The sequence below is a fragment of the Hydra vulgaris genome, chromosome 12, assembly GCF_038396675.1.
Source record: "Hydra vulgaris chromosome 12, alternate assembly HydraT2T_AEP".
Classification (NCBI taxonomy): Eukaryota; Metazoa; Cnidaria; class Hydrozoa; order Anthoathecata; family Hydridae; genus Hydra; species Hydra vulgaris.
Window position 1 is genome coordinate 12,688,820 of NC_088931.1, and position 17,379 is coordinate 12,706,198.

At 24.4% G+C, this 17,379-nt stretch overlaps 1 protein-coding gene across 2 annotated transcripts in view; it reads right to left on the bottom strand.

Annotated features, from left to right (window-relative positions):
- The window catches only part of LOC101238459 (arf-GAP with Rho-GAP domain, ANK repeat and PH domain-containing protein 1), a 119,870-nt gene that overhangs the window by 53,715 nt on the left and 48,776 nt on the right, over positions 1-17,379 (bottom strand). For both annotated transcript variants that reach the window (XM_065812214.1, XM_065812215.1), the window contains exons 13-26: positions 17,287-17,335; positions 16,824-16,936; positions 14,798-14,882; positions 13,577-13,637; positions 12,798-12,851; positions 10,725-10,810; positions 10,410-10,498; positions 10,143-10,236; positions 6,724-6,792; positions 6,385-6,424; positions 6,234-6,274; positions 3,584-3,614; positions 3,337-3,413; positions 2,576-2,647 (exon numbers count right to left, since the gene is read on the bottom strand). In XM_065812214.1, coding sequence (XP_065668286.1) covers positions 2,576-2,647; positions 3,337-3,413; positions 3,584-3,614; positions 6,234-6,274; positions 6,385-6,424; positions 6,724-6,792; positions 10,143-10,236; positions 10,410-10,498; positions 10,725-10,810; positions 12,798-12,851; positions 13,577-13,637; positions 14,798-14,882; positions 16,824-16,936; positions 17,287-17,335 — 961 coding nt within the window. The remainder of the gene's footprint in view (positions 1-2,575; positions 2,648-3,336; positions 3,414-3,583; positions 3,615-6,233; positions 6,275-6,384; positions 6,425-6,723; positions 6,793-10,142; positions 10,237-10,409; positions 10,499-10,724; positions 10,811-12,797; positions 12,852-13,576; positions 13,638-14,797; positions 14,883-16,823; positions 16,937-17,286; positions 17,336-17,379) is intronic.

Genomic DNA, 17,379 nt, shown 5'->3' on the forward strand with positions numbered 1-17,379 from the left:
GGGCTTTAATACATAAATCAATCTTAAAGTATGTACTATAGCGTACTGTATTATAGCGTACTGTCTGTAGGAATGCCACACATTAACTAAGGATTATATTTCTCAGTTATATTTTTTAATAGAATATAGATTTCTTTCTTTGAGCTTTGAATTACCTGGAATAATACTAAATTATTACTAATCAAAACAAGCAATAAAAAAGACATTTATAGCAACAATGATACTTTGACAGATACTCTTAAAATAATATCTGATAAAAGATATATATCTAAGTTTATATAGATAATAAAATTAAAATTTATGCTTGATTATGGATATTTAGAGCAGCGCCCATTACAGTATTTGTAGAAAAAAAAAAGAGAAGCAACATTACGACAATGTGATAATGGTCCAACTATGTTTACAATGCATTTTAGTACCTTGTCTAAAAAAGAAAGGGCATCATTTGAAGATTTGCCCCAGATATGACAACAGTATTCCATACAAGGCTGGATTTGAGATATATAGAGATAGAGAAAAGAATCCAGAGTAAGAAAGTGTCAAGCTCGATAAAGAGATGCAACCTTGCAAATGCTAATTTTGCAACTGATTTGATATATGGTTTCCAAGAAAGATCGGAAGTAAGAGTTAATCCTAGAAGATAAATGGTAGATGACTCGAGTACATTACCATTCATAAATATAGGAAGATCTAAATTATTGCGATAATGATTGGCTGAATAAAATTGAGTTTTATCTGAATTTAAGTTCACCAGCCACTGTGAGCCCCATGCTGTAGCAGAAGCGATTATTTTTTCGATTTTCCTTCCTTCTTTATATTTTTAAATATTATTAAAAATTAATTTCCTGTAAATGTATTCTGAAGCTCCATCAAAAATTTGCACAGATTGTACATTAAACTTATTTTCAAAATGCAAGTGAAAGCACAACAATATATTTTTTAATAAAAGATAACGTAATGTAATGGTAAAGTAATTAACTAGAGTTTTTATTTTTGCAGTAAGTTTTATTTTTTGTTTGCTACTCACTAACTTTTTAAAACTTTTAAAAAATCATTTTTTGTTAAAAAACCGCAATTAAAAATTTAAGTAATAACAATAACAAAAACTTAACAAATTTTAATTACAAACTTTAAATACAAATTTAACAAATTTTAATTACAAACCAACAAATTTTAATTACAAATATACAAATGTCGAGAAAAGAAAGAAATTAGTTTATATTAAAGCATTTTTTAAATGTAATGTTAAATTTAATTATTAAATACTAAAAAATTTTTTAAAGAAAATAAACATTCCATAATAACATTTCTATATTATTTTTGTCAATTGAGTTATTTTTTTAATTAAACTTGTTTTGCGGTAACTTATTATATTTAATGTATTTAATTCTACTTTTATTGAATTTATATATTAAATTATTAAATTATTGTTTTTAATTAAACTTATTATATTGGTCCCTGCTTAAAAGAGCTATCATCTCTATTCATCAACCGAAACTCATTCTTGCTTGACTTGTCGTTCAGCAAAGTCCTTTAATTGTATCTGTTCCTGCATGCTCTAAAAACTTTTATTCATCAATTTTTTTTTCCATGCACTTCAATCATTTGGAACTCTCTCCCATCTTTATGTTTTCCTGACTGATACAATATACAACTTTTTGAGTCCTCTATCAACTGTTTATTTGATCTTTAGTTCTATTCTTTGTTTTTTACTAACTTCCAACTTAATAATTGTTACTTGCAGCCTTGTTGATAATGAATTATATTTTTAAAAAAATGTTTAAACTAAAATTTATTACAAAAATTTGATATTTACGATAATATTATTGCTGCATAATATTTTAAGTTTTTTATCCTTAACAAAAAGGTTTCTAATAGTGAGTCATCACTAGGTTAATGAATATAGTTGATAAACAAGCTGCCTTAATAAAAATATAGACTTATTGGTAATTGGTTTTAGCAAGTAGTATTTACCGAAGAAGGAAATATGTTATATCAATTAAAAATATGTATACACAACAATTTAAAAATTTTTAAATCTCACGCTTATCTCGACTCAAACAAGTATTTCCTTTTTATAGTGAGCTGTTCTTTTCTAAGAAATGCAATACTTTTATTCAAAAAATAAATTTAAACCATGCTCTATATATTATCAGCTCTATATATTGTGCTTATATTAATTTTAAATTATAAATAATTTTAAATATAATTAAAATAACTTTTCTTAATTTGAGATTTCTCCTTTCTATATAGCATTTCTTATAAATTGTATTTTTGGACATAATAAACGCCTTTCTTACATAGAAACTGCCTTTCCAAATATAAACTTAATCCCCACAAAAGATTATTTCAATACAACATCATCCCCACAAAAGGTTATTTCAGTATAACATCATCAATGATATTTAGAAGAGACTTAAATATGAATAAAATTTAATAACTTCAAAATGGCAGCATAAAACTTTATATCCTACAAATAATTGGAGAGGTTAAATTTTACAGCATATATACATATAGATATATAGTATTAAACACGCAACAATCTAATAAAAAAAGTTATAATAAACAAACTTACACTGTCATTTTTTGTCAATTTTGTAAGTAACAATCCACTTTTTTCAAACGTCTTCTTTGAAAGTGAATCAAGCTGTTTTACAAGAACAAAATTTTGATGAAGAAATTTTTACAAATTAAATTAACTCATTTATTTATCATTATTTATTGTCTATGATAGTTTAAGCAAATTAAATATTAGATCCAAAAAAAAAAAAATTAAACTAAATTAATAGAACTACATATACAAATTATGTATTTAATAGAACTTTAAAATTTCAACAACAGTTACACTTTATAAACAGTCACAAAAATTCTTATATCTATTTAATATAATTCTTATATTTAAAGCCAAACAAACAAATCAGTTAGAAAACCTTTACACCATCAAAATAAAACTGTTTCATATCCATAACAATTTTAGTACTTAAATTAAAAAATCAAAATATTAATTAACGAACTATAATTAATATTAATTGATGAATTATAATAAATTAAATAAAAAATATTTTATTCATTATACAACTAATAAAAAATAAATATATTTAAATTGAAAAGTTTAAAAAATGACAAGATGTCAGAAATATAAAAACTGGATCGTGCTAATTCAAAACAATACAAAATAAACTATCAAACATTTATAATAAACCATTGGTTCATTTTTATTACTCAAATTCATTGAAAGTCTCAAAGTTCTAAGAGAAGTTTTTATTCCACTATAAATGATTTTAAAATTAAAATGAGCTGAAGCAATGTTGTAGTGAATTTATTATTAAGTAGTACCTCTTTTTGCAGCTCCTCTGCATTGGATGCATTAGCTGCAATCGCTGCTTCTAACAATGCATTGTGCTCTTCTAAAGCTTTATTAGAAAATAAAAAAACCCAACTACTAGAAAGATACAAAAAAAAAAAAAATTACATAAAAAAGGTGACAAGTTGAAAAAAAAAAAAAACAAACTAAATTTATTTACAACAAATAAAATAAAATATTTATAATTGTTAAAGCCATTAAATATTATTAATTACTTACAAAGATTCCCATTGTATTGTAAGAGAAGTTCCTAAAAATTGTTAACAATACAAAATTTGTTTAAAACTTTAATACATAACAAGCTAAAATATGAAACACATGATATGCTAAAATATGAAACACATGACAAGCTAAAATTAGGTGTTAAAGTACAACAGTTATTCTAAATAACTGATATTGACCAATTATTATTTTTGATTACTTTTATATAACAACTTATATTTTTGAATATTAGAGGTTATTAAATGAAATATTGAAAATAAATAATTTATTATTTTGTAACATTTTCACATATTTAAATAATCAAAAATGTTCAAAATAAGTTTTACTAATTATCTTAATTATAAATAAGATTAATTATTTGAATATAAAAGAAGTGTTTATTTTAAGTCAATATTAAAAATAAAAATATGATTTTATTATTAGTCTTAATTTTTCTAAATTATTAAAAAAATTAGGCGTCATTTATTTGTAAGCTTCACATGTTGGAATGAAATTCTAACATTGATAAGTTTCTTTTGTATATGTATATTTTTGTATATGCATTAATTTAATACTTTTTTATTTTATTTTTTATTTTTACACTATTTTATATTACTAATTTAATATTTTTTTATTATTTTATTATTTTTTTACTTTTTGTGCATAACTTTTTTTTTTTTGCTTATAACTTTTGGATTGATTGTTTGTTTGTTTTCCAAATTTTATATATTTTATTTTGTTTTTATAATAATATAAACAAAAATAAACATTTTTTTGGATCTTATAATAAGTTATAAATATTATTTTACTATTGTAAAATTTACAGGGCATTTACATTCAATAGGTTTTATCGTGTATTAGATAAAGGTGGAGAGGTTAAGGCCATTGCTCTTCACATTTCTAAAGCTTTTGATTAAGTTTGGCATGCTGGTCTTCTCCATAAGCTTGCTTCATATGGTGTATCTGGCAACACCTTTAAGAATATTGAATCCTTCCTTTCCAATTGTAGTATAAAAGTTGTCCTTGATGGACAGCACTCTTCTTCTTATTCTGTAACTTCAGGGGTTCTTTAAGGTTCTATCCTTGGCCATATACTCTTTTTAATTTACATTATTGATCTTCCAGATATTCTCACATCTAAGGTGGTATTGTTTGCTGATGATACTACCATTTATTCTTGTCGTGATAAGAAGCCAACACTCTGTGATTGCTTGGAGGGGGTATTTGAGCTTGAAAAGGATCTCACTTCTGCTACAGCTTGGGGCTTACAGTGGCTGGTGAACTTCAATACAGATAAAACTCAATTTTTTTCAGTCAATCGTTATCGCAATAAGTTAGATCTTCCTATATTTATGAACGGTGATGTACTTGATGAGTCATCTACTCTTCATCTTCTAGGATTAACTCTTACTTCCAATCTTTCTTCGAAACCATATATCAAATCAGTTGCAAAATTAGCATCTGCTAAGGTTGCATCCCTTTATCAAGCTCGACACTTTCTTACTTTAGATTCTATTCTCTATCTCTATAAATCTCATATCCGGCCTTGTATGGAATACTGTTGCCATATCTGGGGCAGATCTTCTAATGATGCCCTTTCTCTTTTAGACAAGGTGCAAAAACGCATTGTAAACATAGTTGGACCTGCTTTTGCAGCCAACCGCCAACCATCATCACATCATCGTAATGTTGCTTCTCTTTCTCTTTTCTGAAAAGTCTGCTCTAAAAAGCTATCGTCTCTTGTGCCACCTGCTAAAATTCATTTTTGTGTTACTTGTCATTCAATTAAGTCTCATCCTTTTTCTGTGACTGTTCCTAAGTGCTCCAAAAACTCTTATTTGTCTGGTTTTTTGTCTCGAACATCAGTTCTTTGGAATTTGCTTAATTAAAATCTTGCTTTCCTGATTTCTATAATTTGCAATCCTTTAAGTCGTCCGTCAATCTGTATCTTGCTCAACAAACTTTGTCTTTTCTCTTCTAGTATTTTCCAACTATAATTAGTGGTTGCTTGCAGCCTTGTTGGAAGCGAAGATGTTTTAAAAAAAATATTTAAGATATTCAAGTTTGTTACTTAAAATAGTCAGACTTAATATAAAAAAAATAATAAAATAAAAATAAATAATCATACTAAAATGCATAATTATTTTACAATAATAAAAAAATAAAACGTTATATACTTGAACACATTTGATATTTTTTTTTTTTAAATATAACAAATTTGGTTTGCATTTTTAATTCATTTTTGAACCAGAATAATAAAATATCTTTTTGTGGTCTAAAAACAAACAGATGAGCATACATGAATAACAAAAGTTTGAGACAAATTTGAAAATTAAATAACTCTTTTATTTTAAAATAACAAATCTGATATTTATATTGAACTTTATTCTAATTAACTTTATTATTATTATCTTTGACAGTTTTATTTACAAACTAATGCAACACAATGCAAAACTAATGGCATAAATGCAGTGGTAGAGTGTTTGCTTCTTAAGTGAAAAGTTTGAAGTTAATGCCAACCATGTAATGAGTTCAAGAATTAAGGGGAAGTGAACAACATTAAAAAAATGTATTACTGTAATAAGATTAAAAAGATATATACTAACGATGTTAACAATGTTTTATAAGTAAAAAAAAAAAGTAAAATGTTAAAAAAAGTAAAACTCACAGACTGTAAGTCCATCCCAGAATCTTTTGCCAATTCATAAGCTAATGCAAAGTAATATAAATATTGGATAATAGTATAACTTTATTATTCTTTTTAAAACATTTTAACTTTATTGTGAATGAAATATTAAAATTAAAAATTTTTAACTTACGTGTTCTTTGATCCTCAGAATTTTCTGGTATATAGTATATCTAAAATAAAGTGTATGTAATTACAAACAATTATAGTACAAGAAATAATATCAAAAATTAAAAGATTTAAAAAAAATTAAAACAGTCAATCAAACATTGTGAAAGAAATAAACCCACTTGAAGAAAAAGTATATATATAAAAAGTCATTATAAAAATCAAAATCATATGAAGCTAATGGTCATATCTCAAACAACACTTTAAAATCAATAGTATATAAAACAAATCATACAATTAAACAATGAAAATTTAATAAGTATTTAAAAAATCACATTTAAAATATTTGTAATAATTAACTTACATCTGCACCAGAAACAATCAATCTTAGAGTTTCAAGAACATTTTCTGTTTGAACCACTTTCCTTAAAGCCTTTAAAATGAATATACAACTTTATACAAGTGCAATAAAGATATGGAGAAAAAAAGTTTTTTTTTACAAATTTACTCGCAACAAGACTGCAAGCAACCACTAAATTGGGAGTGAACAGAAAGTTAGTTAAAGAGTAAATAAGTAGTTGATATAGTTAAAAAAATTTGACCATATAAAATTTGTAACCCCCTCAATCTCAATCTGAGGGGGCATTAAACTTTATATGGCCATAATTTTTGAATGCTGAGAGATAATACTATGAAACTTAAAATTATTTATTTAAAACTGTTATGATATGAAAAACAATGAAAGTTGATGATGTTAAGTGTCTTAAAAAAAAGAGAGGAAGATAGATGGATGTGTAGTGTGACATAAAAAGATCATAAAAGAAGCAATTATCTCAGAAAAAGATTGAAAATACACACATGCTTTTATATATATATATATATATATATATATATATATATATATATATATATATATATATATATATATATATATATATATTCTAGTAAATAAGACAATTTTTTAATACATAAATAAAACCATTTAATTCATGTTTCTTAAATAAAATTAATAAAATTAAGTTGAATTAATAGAGACCTTATAATTAAAAATACAAAATGCAATTAAAAAATGTAACAAATGTTTAAAAAATGATAATGGAACCGGTAATGTTAAAAGAAACTAGATTAAAAGTGTCATTTTTACATAGTTCACTTGTTTATTAACAGTGGATTTTTCCACTATATGTACATGGTCTATTTGAGCTTTAATATAAATTTTTGGAGGCTGAATCCAAAATTGAAAAACTAGCATGATTAAAACTATAAAAACAGCTTTTATTTGAATGAAAATGTTTATAAATGTTTTTATCCCTTTTATAATGCTTGATTATTTCTATCTTTAAATGGCGAGTAGTTTTGCCAATATGCAGGATTAACAAACTGCGCATTCAAATTTATATACAACAAATGATTTAAAGTCTATTGGAAAAGAATCTTTTGGCGAAATTTTTTTTTGAAGTTTTTAATGAAGTGAAAACCAATTTTTTGGCAATCGATTTACAATGCCTTTTAATGATTGCATTTAATTTTTGTTTGATTAAATCAAATATTTTTCCAATATAAGGTTTTCTGAATGTTTTCATGACATTGGTGTTGTTAATATAAGTGCTATGGATTTTTTCAATCAATAAAGAAGGGTACAAGTTTTGAGAACTTAAAAACATTTGAGAACTTAAAAAAAGATTGTTAATATCATAACTAAGACTGAGACTAGTGTTGATTATTTTATAATCTCTATGGATAAAACATTTAACCAGACTTACTTTGTATGAAAATGAAGTAAAACTAAAAAAGTTTGTGTAAAGTCCCAAGAAAGTTTTCTTATGAAAAACAGTGGTAATTATGAAATTATTTGTATTATTTAGAGCTAGGTCGAACAAAGATATTTTTGATTTAACTTCTTTTTCCTTTGTAAAAATAATAGAACTATGTTTGTTATTGATATACTCCAAGAATAAATCAGCATAATTTTCTGATGTAAAAGTAGCAAAAATGTCATTTACATAATGTTTATAAAAAGCTGGTTTTTCTCTCTATGATTCGAGCCATTTATCTTCAAATTTCCCATAAAAAGATTAGCAAGAACAGCTGTCAAGATAGAACCTATCGTAACTCTATCAATTTAGTCATAAATTTGTTCTTTAAAGAGAAAAAATGAGTTTAAGATGCTGCAAAATTGAAGAGTTTTTTAAATTCACTTTTGCCAATTTTATGATTGAATTTACTATTTATAATGCTATTGACAGCAATATCTATTGTATCTTGTAATGGAATATTGGTATACAAACTTGTAATATCATAAGATACTAAGAAACGTTTATGAAGATTTCTTTAGCAAAAGTAAAAGAATCTTTAGTGCAGAATTCTGAAGGTATTAATGGAGATAGCATAAGTTAATGGAGATAGCAGTTCTCTAAGAAATTTAGATAATTATAGATACCAATGGATGATATGATAGGTCTGAAACTTATATTATTGTCAGAAGAAATCATCTGATGCAATTTTGGAAGGCCATAGGTGTGAGCTGGACGAGAGCCTGAAAGATATATTTTATTATAGTTGTATTCATCAAAGAAACCTTTTTTCTTAAGATTCCTTGAAAAGGTTAAGTAGTTTAAATTTGACTGGATTATTAATAATTTTGGTAGAAATACAATTTTTTATCTAAAATTACCACACCATTTCTTTAATGCGGTTTTAAATAACAATGTCTGTATTTTTATATAATTTTTTCAGAACTCTATACTTTTAGAGAGTTACTTTAGATAGGCAATATTTATGTATATAGGAATTAGCAAGATAGATGACTAGAGTTGTTACTATTTTTTAAATTATTCTGAAGATATTGGTTTATGTGTTCAAATAAAGAATATACTAAAAAAATAACTAACTATAATTTATCGATATGACAATAGTGCATACAATGTTATTTGACCAAATTCATGATAGTAAAATAGATTTATACAGTAAATTCATAAACTCATAAAAAAAATTTTTATTCCAAGTAAAAACAGAAAAATCTTACAAAAATCATGAAATCTTACATAAAATTAAAAATCATAACTCTCGAAAAAAGCAGCCAAAAATCTTACAAAACGTGATAAATCACATTTAGAAACGCTGACCAGTTCTTTTATTGTTCTTTAAAACATTTGTAACATTTTTTAATTGCATTTTTATTGTGTTTTCATTGTATTTTTAATTATAAGGTTTCTATTAATTTTACTTAATTTCACTAATTTTATTTAAGCCTTTTAATATATTTGAGGAATAAAATTTAACTGAGGATGGCTATGATATAGCTGAAACATGTATTTATAAATTCAATGGTTTTAACAAAAAAGTCTTTTTATTTATCAAAATATTTATACATTTTGTAAATATATATAAATACACATGTATATTTATATATATATATATATATATTTATATATATATATATATATTTATATATATATATATATATATATATATATATATATATATATATATACATACATACATTCATACATACATACATACATAAATACATACATACATACATACATACATACATACATACATACATACATACATACATACATACACACATATATACATACATACAATACATTCATACATACATAAATACATACATACATACATATGTATGGATGTATGTATGTATGTATGTATGTATGTATGTATGTATGTATGTATGTATGTATGTATGTATGTATGTATGTATGAGTGTATGTATATATGTGTGTATATATATAATCAAATATTTCAAAGACATTGTACCATTCCTAGCTCATCTGGTTGTCCGTACATTTCTGACCAGGAAAAATATCTTTTATCCTGGTACTTTTCTTTAACAAAATCAAAACGAGTTTCGCTAAAACAAAAAATATTATCAAACACATTTTTTGAAATTTTATTATAAAAAGGTTTGTTACACAAGAATTTATACTTGCATATATATTATACAAGTGGTGGTAAATATGATTATGATGTACAAATTTATAATAAAGATAAATTATTATACATAATATTAACACTAATACTTACGTTGATGCATTCTGAGGTATCTGATCATCTAATGGAAGTTTGCCAGCCCACAAAGAATTGGCATTTCTGTTGCCAATCACTTGAAAGAGCTACAATAAAAAAGACAGGGTTCCAACCAAATTGCAAGCAACTTTTTTAAATTTATGTTGTTTTAATATTCCGTGTGATTCAGGTGGTATTAAAGCAAATTTTGTTAATATATATATAACTGCTATGAAGTTGTAAACATTATTGTGTAATAATGGTGTAGATAAATAATTCAAAAGTTCATTATGTGTGTGTGTATATATATAAAATTGTTTAATAAAAAACAACCTTAATTAAAGATGTTGTCCACACTTTCTTGTCCATCGTAGCTGAACGAGCTTTACTAATTTGAGCACCTAACCTTCGGTGACAACCTGAATTTATTAAACAGTCTTGATGTTAAATCAATTACTGCTTTTAATTATTGGATAATACATATTATTTGATGCTTCCTGATGTTAATTAATTCAATTATCCCATACAATTATAACTAAACAACAAATAATTAATAATTATTTATTTATTTAATATAGATACAACTGCTACAGAATAATATTCTGTGAATCTAACAAATAATTTGTAGACTATGGCAGTCCAATTGTTTTTCTATGATGAGTGTTTATCAAGTCTATTTTTATCTAGGAAGACATTATCAGCCTCAACAACTTCTTTCGGTAGTTGATTCCAATATGTAACGATTCTATTAGTGAAAAGGAATTCTCTTTGGCAAATGTTAATTTTGGTTTGCTTGATGATGGGATGTTGATTATTTTTAATTGCTCCTCCAGGACCTTGCAGCTGATGCCAGTGTGGTTTAATTATTGGGACCTGCCAGTTATTTATTATAGTTAAAATTAACTATGATGTTTGGCACAAGATGTTACTTTATCACTTTTTTTTTAATTTTCATTAACAATTTTCCTGCCAACTTCTATAGAAATCAATATAAATTCTTATTAAAATTAGCATTTGCCAAAGTTTTTTTCGGAATGTTTCTTAACTTAAAGTTTCTTCTGATTGTTATACAATTGTCTTCCTTGTTTTTAAGTTACCTCTATTTGCTATACACCTCATATTAAAGTCGCCTCTCTTTGTAAGATAAACTTTTTTTTGCAAACCTTTTTGCTAGAAGTTCATATTTTGCTTGGTTTTTATAATTAATAGTTTTTTGTTAGACTTCTACATTCAGTCTTTTTGGAAGTGGATATATATTAAAATAAAAACTGATAGTACAAGTACTAATCTAAAGTAAATATTTAAACCAAAATAATATTTTTTTTTAATATAAAAAAAACCAAATTCACTACAACAAAGCTGTAAGCACTAGATTGTAACCAACCTGTAAGCATTAGATTGTAACCAACATGTAAGCATTAAGTTGGAGTAAACACAAAACAAAAAAAAAGAGACTAAAGACTTGAACAACTGTAAACTGTTTGTGACAGGAGAGCAAGGCAGAAGAAATTATTTAAATTACTTCTAGTGCAAAACAAATTATATTTGTATATATCAAAATAAAAATTATATACTGATTTTAACTAAACTAACTATATGTATTCTGAAAATAGCTAAAATTACTACAAACAATTTGTCTTGTTTAACATTGTTTTACCTCAAAATTTGAAAATCATTTTTGTGTGTTGACTAGAAAACACACCACCTAGATATCAATTCTTAAAATATTTTTGTTAAGTGTATCCTGATAAATACTCTGTATCATTTTTTATTTATCAAATACTTTGATGAAAACTTTAAAGTATGAATTATTTTATTTAGAACTAAAATAAAATGCTGGCTTTGATATTTTCATTTTAATTTATTTAGAATTTAAATAAAAGGTTTATTTTACTGTTTTCATTTTAATTTATTTAGAATTTAAATAAAAGGTTTATTTTACTGTTTTCATTTTAATTTATTCAGAGTTTAAAACATTAAACATTAAATATTAAACAAATCATTCAATTTGAAATTTTTATTATTTTATTAAGAATTTAAATAAAATTTATATTTTGCCATTTTTATATTAATTATTTTATATAAAATTTAAATAAAACGTTTTTTTTTAGTCGCTTTTATTATTTATTTTTATTTAGAATTTAAACAAAACTTTGCCATTTTGATTTAACTATTTTGTTTAGAACTTTATTATTTTTGCTGTTTTTCTTTTAATATTTAAATAGAAAATAAAAATGAATTTTAAAAATTGCGCATGCCAACCTAATAATGACCATCAGGTCAGCGCTTTTTCGTGCACTGCCATTAAATTTCAAACAGAGAAGACTGCATTATGTAATACTTCTCATGTATCTCCAAAAGGTGAGAGTAAAACATCAAATATAAAACTAATAGATCATGTCTTACCAATGCATTGAATGCAAACAACAACTAGTAAATTTACAGATGCCCATATAGGATCTAAATAAAAAGATTCCTAACAAATAAGTTAAAACATCTTGAATAATTATCCATTCATATGAAAATATTATGCTGACTTTAAAGCAGGGCGTCTGCCAATATTTTAAGTCAGATTATTCAGTTTTTAACCTGATTTTCCCATTTTATCCTTGACCTAATTTCACTTATTTGATTTGAACTTACCCGGACTCAACTTTAGAAAAAACAGATTCTTTTAGAAAAATGTTTTTCAATTGCAAAAACTATAAAAAATAATAGAATAAACATTCAAAGTATCAAGAAAATTTCAGAAAACTATCTACCTAACAAAATTTTATATTGCCTGTATGAATAACTCCTTCATAACTCACATAAGTTTGATAAAGAGTCATTTCCCTGATTTCTTGATTTTTCCTAAATTTAACCCAACTTCTCTATTTATTTTCTGATTTTTTTGCAGACATCTGACATTTTCCTGTTTTCCCTGATCTAGCAGACACCCTGTTCTGTATTTTATTTTTTTATTTAGTCTTCAGCAGCAAATATTTGTTAACAAAATAAATAAAAATTAATAACTTAACATTATAAATGTAAAAAATAAACTCAAAATGGAATTTACTTTTATACTTAAAACCTTTCAATTGGCTCAAAGAATTTCATAAACAATCATTACTATAGATTTCTCAATTTCCCAAAAAGAATAAATTAGCGTTTTAAAATTTAAAAAAAAAAGAGAAAAAGAATACTTTTTTCTCCACAGTCAGCACACCAATTATTTGAAGGATTTTGTTGAAGCATTTGCATAATCTGAAAAAAAAAAGTTACTAAAAAAAAAATACATGTTCGTAACAATACTTTCTTTAATTCATTTATAAAACCGGTGTTAGTATCTTTTTTCCTTTTATGTTAACTTATATTGTGTTATGTTATGTCATCTAAATAAAATTTTTTACTGATGTAGAACTACATATATTTATTCTATATTTATGCAAGTTTTTAGAAAATGTTTTTTAACTATACTTTATTTTTATTTGTTTTTTTCTCTATTCTTTTATCTCTTACCACTTACCATTATAAAATGGGTATGCCACTTGCAAACACCTTTTTGCTTTTCATCAAATTCTTCTTGAAAAATTGCATTACAAAGCTTTCATAAATGAGCAGTGTAAATCTTAAGCTATTACCAAACCACAAATTTCTCATTGAGTCAATAGATTCAATGCATTTTTCAATGAAAGAGACGGGGACTCTAGGAAGTTGCCAACAGTTTTTTGTCTCTTCTTAAAATTTTTTAATGCTTGATTAGTAATTAAATTTTTTTATTAAAGAACTAATTTTAATAAGTGACCTGTTACTTATTAATTATAATAGTTATACAAATAAACAAACAAACAGTAAAAAAAAAAAAAAAGGAAAATAAATCAGTAAAGAAAAGGTAAAAAAAAGAGTATAGAAACAAATATTTTAGTAATAAAAAAGTATAGAAAAAAATATTTTATGAATTAAACAAATATCTTAATTATTTGAACACTGCTGTAGAAATACATTACATAGTTCATTGGATTCATATATAATTAAAATATTCACCTGTTACATGTTTCTTAATTTTTTTTTTTTTTTAATTTTATTCAAGTCAGAAAACTGGGAAATAAAAATAAATTTAAAGATTTTAGGCCTGAAAAAGTTGTTAACATATTTAGTTTAAGAAATTTATCTAGTTTTTAATAATGTTTCTTTAAAAAGACACCATTTATTATTTATAAAGTTCCATTTACTAAATTTAATTGCTTTGTAAAGCACTACTTAATATATCTAAAAATACAATTTTAAGATTTAATAGATTTATAATTCACTATTTACTGGAATAATAATTAAAAGTTTAACTATTTTCCCTTAATGCACCTGTTTTATTAGTAATAAAAAAAATAAAAACTGTAATATAAAAAAAAAAAAGTAAAGAAATATACTTCACGATCACCAAGTCCAATTTGGATAGAGCTTTCAATTGCATATTTCCAACTTAAAAATGATGCTTCATCGCTAGCCTCAAATCTTAAAATTAATTTTTTAAATTAAAACTCATGAAGATCAGTGACTATAAAAAATATTTGAAAAAGCAATAAAAACCCTTTATTAATTATGATAAAAAATTTCACTAATTATAATTAAGCATTTCACTAATTATGATAAAACCAAAATATAAAGTCTTTTATTTTGGTTTTATCAAAATAAAAGACTTTATATTTTAGCCAAAATCAATAACATGTTATTGATTGGCAGTAATTAAGTATATTAAAAAAACTCATAATAAATACCCATCATACAACAAATAAATACCCATGAGAAATGAGACTCAAAAGCTACTAGAATATCTATTGTTGGAAGGGTTATAAAAAAATATAAGAACAATTTATCCATCGAACGAGCTAAAAAATAGGGAACAAAAAGGTTTTTAACAATAAATCAGTGGTAACTAAGATTTTTTGTTCTTTTGAAAGAAATTCAGGTTTGTCTAATAGAGAAAGAGCTAAAAAGTACAAAGTTTCTGATTTTCTGGAAAATGAAGAAATAAAACAATTGCAAGTCTTCCTAGGCAATTAAATGCCCAAATTGTTCTAACAAAAAAAATTCAACGGCTAAAACACAAGCACAAAAACTTAACATGAAAATTTTGACAAAATTAAATGATGGACAATTTTATGGCATTTTAAAGGACAATAAGACTTACATAAAGTGTGACTTTAGTCAACTTCCTGGTGACAATTATACTTCAATATTTCATGGTGGCATAGACAACAAGTATAAATATGAACTTGTGAACAAATATGGCAAAAAATTGCTCATATGACAAGCCTTTGTGATGTCATCAACTTTGATATCAGAAATTTATATTCAAGAGTGTCTTCAAAAGCAATTTTCTATTTCAATTAAACTGCACATTTGGTTGCTTTGGTCTGTGTTTTATGCCACTACACTAAAAAAACTTTGAAGTTCTATAAGTAGAGAATTTTGTCGCAAAAAAGCTCAATAAGCCAAAGTGCCTACAATTCTGGCCAGTCAACAAATATTGGAATAATGGCAAAGGATATTTGCATAAAACAGGCAAGGCTATTAATTCAGTACAAGATTTGCTGAAGGCATGGTCAACCATAAGCAAAAAAATGACAACAACATTTATGCAGAAATTAATGGGCACCATCCTGGTGATGTATACTTATTTTTTTTTTTAATAAAAAGTTTTGAAAATAAAAGTATTTTTATACTTATAATTTCTTAACTTTAAGTAAAAATTGAAGAAACTTGTAAAAAACAGTTATTTTAAATATTTTTGAAAATTTTCCTTTCTCATTTTTTCAACTTTGTGCTTTAAATAATGCAGGAAAAAAAAAGAAAAAAGAACTTAGTAAAAACAATAATTAAAAGTAATAATAAAAAAGTTGTAATATTTATTTAGATTTTAGATGTTTAATTAGATTTTTATTGAGTGTTGAGGATTTTACATCTGATTTTTTATTGTGTGTCATGATTAGATTTAATATAATTTATCAAAATACTTTTTGTTAAGTTTTTAAGTTTATAACTTTACCATACTTGGGCTGATTTGAGCGCTGTCCTAAATTTTTTATAACTATATCTTATATCAACAAAAATTACATGCACACTTTATAAGATTTCAAGGCATACATTAAAACACCTAGGTTTTTTTGTTAAAGATATGTAATAATTGAAAATATACCAAGTCACAGCAAGAGAATAAGGTAGGTATAAAAGAATTTCTATCTTAAGTGGTTTAGTTTTTACAGTAATTTGAGCTACATATGAATGGACTTTTCATCATATATCTATATCGTTGAACACTGCACTAGTAGTTGAAAGCTTTGTTTATAAGCACCTAGATCTTTAAGTGCAGTAGGTTTCCTTAGCACCCCATAAACTAATTTTAAATAACTTACTAAAAACTTTCAAAATAAATGTTACAAAAAATGCTCTTACGTATAAACTTTTTGTGTATGTGATTGCAGGTGGAGTCGAAACTTCAAAGGCTCATCTTTCAATGAAATTAACTTCATTTCCAAAATGTTTATAGGAAGTCCATCACAGAAATCCTTACACAAATATATATATATATATATATATATATATATATATATATATATATATATATATACATATACATATACATATACATATATATATATATATATATATATATATATATATATATATATATATATATATATATATATATATATATAAATTTAAATTCATTCTACAAAATAGAGTGCTCAATGTTCTTAAAAGAACAGAGCAATAATAAACTAGTAGTAAATTACTTTTCAAATATTTCTAATAGAACACAAACATGTGCAAACAGCACAAATACTGTTTATATAGCACAAATATCAATAAATATATAAATAATATTTACATATTATTAGAATTTCAATAAAAATACCTCAAAATTATTGTAGTAATATAAAAGATCTTCTTTTATTGCTACATATCTGAAAATACAAAAAAAACCATTATTGTCTAGATATATAGCCCT